At 42.8% G+C, this 12,533-nt stretch overlaps 1 protein-coding gene across 1 annotated transcript in view; it reads right to left on the minus strand.

Moving 5' to 3' along the window:
• Positions 1-8,660, minus strand: part of DYNC1LI1 (dynein, cytoplasmic 1, light intermediate chain 1) — a 35,881-nt gene extending 27,221 nt beyond the window's left edge. The window contains exons 1-2 of the mRNA XM_015418397.1: positions 8,302-8,660; positions 7,697-7,770 (exon numbers count right to left, since the gene is read on the minus strand). Of these exons, the coding sequence (XP_015273883.1) occupies positions 7,697-7,770; positions 8,302-8,459 (232 nt within the window). The 5' untranslated portion in view covers positions 8,460-8,660. The remainder of the gene's footprint in view (positions 1-7,696; positions 7,771-8,301) is intronic.
• Between the last annotated feature and the right edge of the window lie 3,873 nt (positions 8,661-12,533).

Genomic DNA, 12,533 nt, shown 5'->3' on the forward strand with positions numbered 1-12,533 from the left:
TTCAAGACATCTGAAAGCATTTCTTGACTGAGGGAAATAGCTAAAGTGTTTTGAAAACTTATACTGCAAAGGAAAAAAATTAACGTCACTGACGTGGGTAGAAAATTTACACAGTGATCAAAAGATAAATAAAACGTTGACTTCACGTTTTCTCTTTAGTCAGGCTAACAACACAAAACAACAAAAGTCTCAAAACACAGTGACCAAAGAGATCCAAAGCACTATATGTAATGCTGCCGGTATAGACAGGGGCTTCTCAATTCATGACCCCAGCAGGCAGGCCTTGCACAATGGAGGACTGTGGCTCCAGGGCAGATTATCTACTTTGCATGCCGAAGGTTCCAGGTCCAATCCCTGGCATCCCCAGTTTAAAAAAGATCAGGTAGCAGATGATGTGGAAGATCTCTGCTTGAGACCCTGGAGAGACAATACCAGCCTACAGTTTCCATCAATATAGGACAACTCCCTGGGTTCTCCCATTCCCAAAGCCTGTGAGGCACCCAGTGACTGCTGCTAATAGAGAACATTTGCAAAATACACAAATTAGCACATGGGCCTTTCTGGATCCCAGCCAGTAACCAGTTTCCAGAGGCAGCTTCCCTACAAAAATGCTGACAAGTTGAGGATCGGTAGCTGAAATACATATTTTGTTGATCCATCCTCTCACATTCCAAGCTCTGCACAAAATATTAGTATACAGAGACACCAACAACCTTGGCTTGGTCTAGCAAGTTCATTATTAAGTCCAGTCCAAAAATACTAGCTTCAAAAGCAATGAGTCCCACAGAGGCCAAGTGGTTGTAAATGAAGCTATTAAGCAAACCACTACCCAGGTTAACCCACAGGTCAGATGAAAATCATGCTATAGGAATCCTGAGTGCATTATTTGCTACCAATAGCTTGCTATGAAGTAAATGGTTTTTAAGTGTGATTTCAGTTTCATGTTAAAGCCACCACTTAGATATCTCTTTAAGTTCCTAAGTTGATTTTTCATCAAAAGGCCACATATAGCAACCAACAAAAATGCAAAATATAGTGGTAATTAAAAAATAACATAATTTAATTGATGTTCTCAGGATTTCTTTTTAATGTTTAAAACTGTTCTTTAAAAACTATTTTTGCTTATGTTTAAACACAGGTTCATCACAAGTTACAATCAAATTTTTGCTAATCTGCTTTAAAATGAAATCACCACACTTAATAGCAAACTGGGTAGCTAATGCCAATCACAACAGCAGCAAAACCAAGCCACCCACAGACCAGGTAGGTGTTTCTTCAGACTCCAAGAATGGGGGAAAGATGACATTGTAAATTTACTACATTAAAAACAAAAGGCAATTTATTGACGCCTAAGCACAGAATGGTGAAAGGAGATTTATGTCAAGAGAAAGAGAAATTGGGAAGACTAGCCTATCCAAATCCCCGAGAGCACTGCAGGTACAGTGTTTGTGGGGAAAAGCACCACAGTAATCAGCCCACCCCAACAAGCTATTGGTCCAGCCAGTCCACAACTCAAAGCTTTTTTTACTGAGGCCAAAAGTTTTTAGAGGTAGTTTCCACCTGCCCCTAATGCACCCCCGCCTCACATTACTGAAGAGAAACCACAACAAGCAATCCCTCCCCCCAAACTAGTTACAGCATTTTTTAAAAAAGCACCAGAAAAGCCCATAAAGGAAACTTTCCAGTCCAAAATTACTTCAGCTGGCTGTCTATTGTTGTTAATAAATGATAAAGTTCAGAAAGCACCATCTTCTATAACCCATTATTCTCTCGGGGAATAGTCACAAAGAAGTATATTTTAATTGTTATGTCAACTGATTAGTAAGCATGCTCGTTCAAGTAATGTAATAATTAGATAGTAGGAAACTTGATTTAATCCAGCAACAGATCTCAGCATTCCTTCTCGGCAATTCAATTTGTTATTTAAAGTCAACCCACCTTGGAGGCAAAACAGATTAAAAGCAATCAAAAACAAGAGAAGATTAAGAGGTACTCATTACAGCTACTGATAGTAGCTTTGACATAAGGCTAACAGACACAGTAAGAGCATAAAAGGCTGAGCTTGATTCCAAATAGGAACATACATTTTAATTTCCAAAAAAGCCAAACACAATAGCCCAAGAAATCTTAGCCAATCAAAATTCATATGAGCTGTTGATCCATAAAGCCAACAGTTATAAAGAAAATAGGATATGCTTTCTAGATCAGGCTACTGGGAAATGTCCCACTGATTTTAATACTGTTCTCTCCTACAAAACCAAACTACAGCCTCACAGTCTGCAGGGAAATACTTTTCCTGCGAGGATTAGGTCACACATCCTGTTTTTTTCTTATTGACCAGACTCCTCCAACAGGGGAGTAAGGCCCAGCAGTGGTACTGGCCTGCTAGTGAACTCTATAAATCTGCACCTAAGTCATCTTCCCCATTCTGTTGGGGGAGGGGGGAGAAAGGGAGAGATGGCAGGAGCCAATTCAGAAGGGAAGGAGACAGGGAAACACTTCTTCTAACTTGTATGTGTCATGTACCATAAAATCGCTTCCAACTTACGGCAACCCTATGAATTAATGACCTCCAAAACGTCCTATCATTAACAGCTTTGCTCAGGTCTTGAAAACTGAGGGCTGTGGCCTCCTTGACTGAGTTAATCTATCTCATGTTGAGTCTTCCTCTTTTCCTACTCCCTTCAGCTTTTCCTAGCAATACTCTCCTTCCAGTGAGTCTTGTCTTCTTATGTTGTGCCCAAAGTACAATACCTTCAGTTTAGTCATTTTAGCTTCTAAAATAGCATCCTTTTGAGATGCACTTTTTCAAATCATTTAGGTCTTTAATCATTTGACTGAATCAATTAAATGTTGCAGTCCTAGTTTCTAGTAGTGGTCTCTTATCCACAAATTCACTCAGCTGCTTTTCAGCAGCCTATCCACAGTAATATCTACACCACAACCTTTTTTAAAGCCTACTATTTGATTCAACTACCAAGATAAAATACATACAAGTATGCTAATTAATTATTTGTAAACTTCAATAAATATCTATTTTCTAGCAGCATGCTACAAGGCATAAACAATTATTTGATTTTCTCAGATATGTAAGAATTGTATGAGAATAATGTCTCCCAGCCAGAAAGTAATACTTCAGATGAAAACCTTTAACTGGCAGGCTGAACTGTAGGGAATGAGGCAGTTCTTAAGGTACCCTGGTCCTATACCATTTAGGCCTTAAAGTTTGAATTGCACAGGCAGCAAGTACAAGGAACAGTGATAGTCGATAGTCGGTATTACTAACTGAAGCTGATAAAAGACACTGTGTGCCATAGAGAAGACCTAGGCTTAGCCTCTTCCAGTTTCTTAACCAATGAAGAATGGGACAGATGACAAACTTAAGCATCTTAGAACAGGGTATAATATGTCTTTGACCTACCACGTTTCTACTACACAAGAACAGTAACACGTTACTATAAAAAAATACAGCCTACTGAATGTGACCAGACAGCATTAATGTTTCACAAGAAAATGCAGCAGCATTCTCTCTAACAACACACAGCCACTCATCCTAGATAGTTCCAAATGTTAGTCTGAAGTAGCAGAACAAAACAGGAGTCAAGCAGCTTTTGTGAGTCAGAGCTCACTTCATTTGACACATGAAGTACCATGAGAAACCAAAGAACCTACTTCCAGATCAGTTCAGAATTGCCCTCTCTATTTCTCCACTCCCCATGTTCAAAAGCAATAATTGTGGGAGGAATAACTGACACCCCCCCTCGACTGCTGAATGAACTCCCACAGACTGAGTTTTAATTCAAACAAGGGAATGGGGGGGAGAAAGAGGACAAAGATTTAAAATACACCCTAACAGGATTTCACCATGAGACAGGTGTTGCTAAGATTTTGTTTCTGGGGTGTGTTAAATATTTTTAAATTATGTTTTTCGGACTCTTCTCCCACCCCAATAGCTCTTGAAGAAGGCCTGTTTCAAAACTTCTGAATTAAAAAGTGTTTTTAAGAAACGGAATTGGCTTCTTTTTACAATTATTGTATGCCTGTGTGGGGCTCTGGTTAAATATTGTATGAACACAGCCCATTAGGAGAAATCTTAATGCCTCTGGCAAGGAAGAAATATATCTGTTGTCCACAATACCCAGCAGCAGTAAACATATGTTACGTAGTCCAAGTACTTAAAGGCACAGAGTTTTGAATGTGACAATGCTGCACAACCAGAGACAAAATAAATCAAAACAATACATTCTTTTTGAGTTTCCTCAATTACAATTAAGCCAAGCTGTCAGCAGAATTGTCACCCCAGACTCAGTAAGAAACCCATCAAGAAAAAAAGAGAACAATATGTTGTCAAAGGCTTTCACAGCTAGAGTTCATTAGTTGTTGTAGATTTTCCGGGCTGTATGGCCATGGTCTTGGCAAAAAAGAGAACAATCTAAATAAATATGTAAGCTGTGTATGAGTGTGTGTTTAGAGAATGCCCAGAGAAGTAAAGACCCAATTTTAGGAAGGCATATCCCCACTAGTGTTATTTACTATAAACAACCTTAGATGGGGCATACAGCCTACACAACTGCACATGGTACACCACTTTGAGGGAACACAGCACACTGGAATGCCACCATCTAGCTTAACTGATACAATTGCCTTTCCATGGTACAAGTTTATTTGCAATCTTATGTGACTACTTCAAAGGCCTCCAATAAGACGAGCAGAGAAAAAATTAGATATACATCTGGCAAAGCTTCACTGCCATTTCAACATTTCAGAACTGTGTCTATTTTCACACATTAAAAATGTGACTACTCAGCCATTTTTACACTTCTGTGCATGCACTTTTGAAGTATTTTTGGAAGTGGTATATGCTTAGGACCCTTTACATTACACCATACAGTCTTGAACACAGACTTTTAAAATATATATATGGCTTTTTATCCAATCAGGGCTGATTCACACATTGCAAAGTCCTTGCAGCTGCCATGAAGACTTTGGATCACATATACACTGGGAGTTCTATACTTCACAGACATGCTTGGGTTCCTGGAAAACCAATATTATTAATATTAACAGTGTCTCTACAGGGACTAGTAGGAGTGGACTGCACAACAAATTAATTCAGAACTGCAGGCACTCATACAATTCTTAATTTTTTTCTTATGATATTTAAATGAACACAAACACACAGAAAGAAGTAAAAATAGCTAAAAGACATGTAACATATAAAATAAAGACAAATATATTGCATTAAAGTAGCAGAAGATGCACCTGTTGGCATTCCATAGCTTAATTAATAAGCTATACTCATTGAAATGGAACTCAGAATTGCCAGATACTTTGTAAAATAAATGAAACTGCTAAGACAGTACTTTTTACTCCCAAAATGTTAAAGGCAAGATGAGCCTTACATTCACAGGTCATATGGTACTGTAACCTCAGTCAATGCAAGATATTGAGCAACAATAAGCAGAAAGGGAGCTCATCAGTGCAGCATACAAAATGTTGTTCTATGTCATAGCCAAGAAATTGACAATGGGCCATGGGATTCCATGCACCTCCCTTGGCATCTCTTCCTCTCTCAGACATAATTCACTCATCGTCCCTTAAATACAACTAAGCATGAGATTGGCACCAATGCTAAGCAGAAGAACAATTCTTAGGTATGTTTCAAATCCTGGTCCTTCTTCATGAAGATATCGGGTGGCAGTCCTATGACCTGTTACCAAGCTATTAACAGTTATTACGGAGACAGAGTGCTTTGACTGCCACAGTTTGTTAGATCTTCATGCTACTCTCACACTGTATTTTTAACTCACCCAGTCACGTTATAGACAGTAGACACCCAATGAGTAAAAGTGCCATGGAATACTTTACAGAAAAAACAACTGGGATCAGAGAGGGAACGGTCTTTCTTATAGAGAGGCTTGTTAGAAGAACAGCAAAATAAATACATCAACTAAGATGTAATAGAATGTAATGAAGTTATAAATGGAACTGAAAGTAAACAGAAATTATCTTGCTTAAAACTAGCAGCACAGTGAAACTGCCTGGCACACACACAGTTGGGATATGGAATTCACTGCCACAGAATGATGGAAGGATAGCACATACAGCTTTAAAAAAAAAACCGATAAATCAATGCCAAAGGTGGAGGGGTTAGATCTATTAATGGTTATGAACTATGACAGCTAAGAACACAGTGACAGCTCCCACCAAGATGCTAAAGAATCTCCCATCATGCCATGTTGCAAGATTCCCAGGAACATCTAAGTAGCACTGCTGAAGACAAAGTAGTAACGAAAGCCACCAAAGCAGTTTTTATTGTACTTCTGATAAATAGAAAACTCATCACTCAGCCAAAAATCTCTCCCCTCCTGCACAATTTCCTTGTAGCAGAACTCAAGCATTGCATATTTGTAACTTTACAAACTACTACAAATTCTCTGATCCTTTCACTATTTGCATTTTACAGAACCTGGGGTTCCTATCTCAATTTTGTCCATCATTCCCTACTAAAGCAGTCTGTGTCCCAACTGTCTCTCAGATTTTTTCCCCATCACATGGAGATACCAATTCCCCCTGCAAGCTGCTGTGCTTCACTTGACTTACCTATATTACCTGCACACTAAGCAGCACAGTAAGTAATAAAGTGGCTCAGACTGCTGTGTCAAGCAGCAGTCTGGGGCACTTACACATAAATAGATCAGCAGGCAGGAAAAGCAGCCTGCCACTTGATATGGCAGACAGCAACAATGTGTGACAGGAAAATCCTAACACAATAACATCAGTATTTCATTCTCAAGTGGGGAAAAAACCAGGGCACTCCCCTCAAAAGGTAAAATTCACCTGGGTCAGAAGCTACTTGAATTAGCCACTACAGTGCCTAACCACAAGCGTATTTACTTACAAGAAAACACCTTAACTGAGAGTGTCATGAGATAGGCTTGCTGGGGTACTATTCCTAGCACTACACCCACATACTGGCAGGGATATTCCTGGAAAAACAAGCATATTTTTCACAATGTACTTCCCAATAGCAAAGCCCAGAATTCAGAGATACCATTCAAGAGGAGCTTCAGACTGCACCAGCTGTTCATCAGACACACTGGGGGTGGGGAAGAGAAAGAGAGTCTGCTTAGGCAGATACATCACAGCAGGCTGAAATTCAGGTGTATTCTCAAGACACCCAAACAACAGCACCACTTCTATAAAATAAGAAACAGTATATAATGGATGGGGACAGCAAAGCATTACACAGGCTAGCTCACAGAGACCGGTGCTGCTACACATTTGTGACAGCAATGCCCTCTTATGCATGTGGGCAGAGCTCATCCTCCTAGGCTGCCAGCCAACAAACGGCAGGGTCCATTAAATAGACCCTGGAAACCAGAATTCAAGAATTGCAAGTAATTAATTCGTGCTTGTGTTAAGAGAATAAAGGGTGAACTTTAACAAAGCACCAGCATTGCAGTTTTCATTCAGCACAGGGGAACCCACCAGCTCCTAATCAGATCCCGGCAGGAGCGGGAAACAGAGAGCTCAATGAACGCCTGCAATGAACCACTACCCCTCCCTCCGGCACAACTGTACACAACACGGTATTCTGCACCCGCCCTCTGTCTAAGCTCAACAGAGACAGAGGTCCAGCCCTCAGATTAATAAGTAAAAAGAGAAGGAGAACAGAGGCAGATCGACCACTTACCAAACAACAAGACATTTTTCCCTGAAGGCAATTTAGATCGGGAACGAGTGGACACCTCGCTGAGGATGCAGGACCTGCCGAGGAAAAGAACAGGGAAGCCAATGAAGAAGGGCAGGTCGGTGGCAAGGGAGACACCTGTCCATCTACCTGACAGAATAATGTCGGAGAACCCAGGACGCCGCTTTACACGGAGTCAGACCCTTGGTCGAGCGAGGGCAGCGTTGTTTATCTGACTCGCGGCGCCTCTCCGGGGACTCAGGCAGAGATCTTTCACGCCACCTACGCCCCGGTCCCTTTCAAACTGAAGATGCCAGGGAATGAACCCGGGACCTTCTGCAAGCCCCACCCCAAAAGGTGCTGATGAGCGAGGCCGCGGGGGTGGGGGGTGGGTGGGAGGCTGGAGACGAAATACCTTCCCCGAACGGGGAGAGTGGCCCGGAAGAAGGGGTGGCGAGCATTCGTCTCGGTTCACGCTGGACGCTCTAAGGGAGCTGGGAGGAAAGGAGGCACCAGAGGCAAGTAATGGAGGCGAGGCGGGACCTACAGAGAAGGAGGGGGGAGGGAGAAGGAAGGAAGAAAGAAAGGGGGGGGGCTCCCATTTATACCAGAGATTCTGCCCGTCGTCGTCATCGCCGCCCGCCCGCGGGTCAGGACCGCTGCTGCTGTTGGTGGCGTTGAAGGTGGCACCCCCGTAGCCCGAGCCCAGTCCCGGCGAAGAAGAGGAACCGAAGGAGCCGGCTCTCCCTCCGACCACCGCCGCCATCTTCGCCTGTGCGCGCGGGCGGGCGCGCTCTCCCTGCCTCGGCTCCCCTCCCTTCCCCGGCCCAGCGAAGCTCCGCTATGGCGCTGCGGGCCTCAATGAGAGGAACCGGCAGCGTTGACAGGAACCCGGATGTTGGCGCTTGAGCGCGGAGGAGGCGGGCCTCGGGAGAAGGGCGAGGAGGGGCTGCCGGTCGCGCCCCGTGGTTGCCCGCTGCCCCGTGGTTGTCGTTGTCCCGGCCGCCGCCCCAGCCAGTGATGTCTGCCTACCCCCACCCCAGCCAGTCACGCATAGGTGGGTGACGAAAACAAAAGGTCGTTTGGCGCGTTGGTCACAAACACACGCACGCCGGCGGCGCCACGCCTTCGACTTCTTTGCCACACCTTTCAGGCCTTCATGCGGCTTTGTTGTCGGCGGGGGAAGCCAAGCAAAACATCCCTGAATATGATACCTTTTCGCCCGCCTCGAGTATTACGTTATCTGTTACACTGTCTAGAAAGAGGGAGAAATGCCAGTGATCCAGTCTGCGTTTGTTGAGTGGCAGTGATGAACCAGTGGTTAGAGTACTGGACTAAGCTCCGTGGGAGGACTCTGTTGCAGGTCTTTTAACTCTGCCCTATAACTCGATTGGTGACTTTCCTCCCGTTGCAGGCAGCTTGACCCTACTTCACAGGGTTGTTGTGAGGATAAAATGAGGAAATAGAACTGTGACTCGCTCTGAGCTCCTTGGAAGAATGGCAAGATTTTTCAAAAGTACTAAATGCATGGGGCTCCCCTCTAATAGCAGATATGCAACCACAGACACAATGTTCATTTTAGAACCAGGGTGTTGCCAGCTGGATTATGTTGACTGTCAACCGGCTGCCACCCTAGATACCCTCTCCTAAATGTCTTCCCATAAAGCTGAACTCATCCATATAGAAATAGCTGGCTGAATCCTAGAAGTCAACATCTAAAACCATAAACAAGCTCTGCCTTTTGTGACCTATTTTCGAAAGAAAACCTTTCAACAAATGCACCACAGTATGGTAATAATTTGCTTTGGGGCAGATGCTGATCTTGAGGCATGTGAGGCCTATCCTTGACCTCTTTTTATGGATCATTTGTAATTGCTGTTCCCTCTGGCATTTTCCAGATCTTTAAAGGGGGGGTAGTGCTGTACTCTTGTACCACATTACTAATAGTGTTCATATCCAGCGATCTTCCACTAGGTTTTTAGTTGAGGGGGCAGGCGTCCCTCCTCTCTAGTGGGCCTTCCCCCTAGCAGGTCAGATCTGTATTATCATTCTAGGAACCCAAACTTGAATGAGACCTCATCTGTTGAGGCTTGGATTAGAACTGTTAGAATGTTATATTTTATCTGAGGTTTTTAACTGTCTTTAATTGTTTGTGTATTGTATATGGTATTTTGATGGAACCCACCCTGAGCGTGCTATGTGGGAAGGGCGGGATATAAATCCAATAAAAGAAAAGAAATAAAAAATCTGTCCCCTTATAATGGAAATGGGGTTATTATTGCTGATGATGGCCATATTCTGGCTAGGATGGCATCCTTTGTTTTAACTGAAGTGAGGGTGTGCTTTACATACCACAAGGGGCAAGCAGTGGTACTGAAGGAGAACATGTTTAAAATTGTCAGAACATTCAAAATGGAGCAGCTGGTAAGACAAAATTGTAATATGATTTGAGATTATATTAGCGGTACCATCTACTCGGAGCCCATGTCACTCGGCCAACTGGCCATTCCCATTCCTATGCCCTTCCCCTGGCATAGTTTGCCAGAAAGTGGTGGCAAACAGCTGTTTCTTCCAAAGGAAAGTGTTTGTTGGGCAGCCTCATTGGGCTAGTTCGGTCCTCAATGATAAACCACAGTGTCTGGGAAAGAGAGCCTTCACTGTCTTCAGTTTTGGAACTCCCTAGGGAAAGCCCCAAAAACTGAACACTAAAGTCTGCTCCCCACAAGTTTTTTTTTCCTACAAGGTTACCACTTAAGTATATGGAAATACATGCACAAATCACATCTAACAAATACTTAATGACAAGCCATGGGTTGTTGTGGTTTCAAACACTATGTGCAGGCACTGAAAGATGCCGTGTAATAGTGTATTGTGCTTTTCCCACACAGAAGTGATATCTGGGCTGGAAAACTATCATGTGTGTATTAGATCTTATTCTTTTCTAAAAGCAGTGTAAAACCTCATTAATTTAGGAAGCTTATGACTTCTTGTCTAATCTGGATTTTTTTAAATAGATAACATAATTTGAGCACTGATTCCACTGTGGAAATACACATACACTGTTGTTGTTTTTAATTTGGAGATACAATCTTCTCTCCCTGATTGAGCTAGGGGCACTGTTTCTTTGTGTTGACAGATGAAGCCAGCTGTACAAGATTGGCCAGTCTAGTACTAATCCCCACTCCTCCCTGAAGCCATTTTAAATGTTTTATAAATTGACTCCCCTATTTAGAATTATAAAGGGGATGCACTGCAACAGTGCAATCCTATGGATTTAGACTTGAGTAACTCTGCATAGAGTTGCATTATGAATGTATTCAATGTACATCTGGTACTTAAAAATATAAAAAATCAGAAAGCCTGCCTAAGGGCTGTGAGAAGGGCAATTCAGCATTCAATTTGCTGGCCAGTATGCAGGAGAAAAAACACAGCAAGTGCCATGATTTGCATGTAGATTTGTATGCTTACTCCGTATTTTCTTTTCAAACTGTTCCCTACCCTGAGCCTTCAGAAATTAGGCAAGTAAATCTTTAGTTTGTTTAATTGAATCACAGTCTCCCTACTCCCTTCTATTTAACCTCACTGAGAATGCTTCCTTTGGTCACCCTGAGATATCTGAAGTCTACCATTTTTGTGAATTTTAGCGTTCCTTATTTGCATCGCGTGCTATGCATGCTGCCCTTTTGGGATCCTCATAAAAATTAAAAATGTATTTGAAAAGGTTACTGCAAGAAGCAACTTTAAAAATAAATGAATGGGTAATGCAGGGAAGGGGGGGAGAATATGGGGAGAGGGGGTTTAAAATGCACTGCTGCCTGAAGTGAGCACACAGAAGTGTTAGGGAAGAACATGTGATAATAATGAAAAGGGAGTCTTGATAAGAAAGAGAGGTGCAGAGTAATGCTGTTTCCTGAATCTCCAGTATCTTTACAAACCATTAGTCCTTACTGAAAATGTATTGTTGCTGACAGATCTGCCAGATTTCATTCATTTTGCTGAAGGCACAAACCATTTTTTCCCCATCCTGCTGCGTTTGGTTTTGGGTTTTTTTAAATTAGTCTCATTGCTTTGCCCTCTTGCAGTAGAGATTTTTGTGGGGCCTGTGAACATTTGTGATTCTTCTCAGCTATTTATATGTCTTGTCATCCTGTTGCTCAGATGGTCATTGCCTTGAAATATCACAGTTTGCCATGGATGCTTCAGCTTTCAATGCATACAAAACATTCTCACTAAAAAGGGAAATGTTATGTATTGCATTGTATATAACTGCTATGTGAACTGTGTAAATACTGATGTGTGAATCGACTGATTGAAATGCCATGTTGAGCTTCATCCTGGGCTAGGATCCTAATGTAACCTATAGGAGCCCTAGCCCAGAGAGTGTCTACCAATCACGCTGTAAAGCGGGACCGCTTGTGATTGGACTTTATATCTTCAACCTCATAGGTTGTTATTTGTACAGAGGGTGTGGCTACACTAGCCGGGAATGTTTAAATACAGAGCAGCCAGTACTTGTCCTTTGGCTCGAGTGGTTCGAATGATGGTTCTGGCTGGCGATAGTAACTAAGCTGAAGAATAAACCGCAATTCTTGCTGAATCACTCTCCGACTCTTTGTTAAGCGCACGACTTAACAATTGGCGACGAGGATGGGATGCTAGTGCGGGTAGGCAGCCCCGCTAGAACGGACCCCATGTCGGACAACGAGGAGATCGCCGAGGCCGGCCAGCCACAGGTTCCACCCGCTCTGGTGGCTCCACCTGTGCGCATAACGATGGCCGCGAGCAGCCAGAAGTTCGAATGCTTCGACCCGACTACTGAAGACTGGGACTCTTACCTCAC

Source organism: Gekko japonicus, unplaced genomic scaffold, assembly GCF_001447785.1.
Source record: "Gekko japonicus isolate JY-2015 unplaced genomic scaffold, Gekko_japonicus_V1.1 scaffold106, whole genome shotgun sequence".
NCBI classification, from domain to species: Eukaryota; Metazoa; Chordata; class Lepidosauria; order Squamata; family Gekkonidae; genus Gekko; species Gekko japonicus.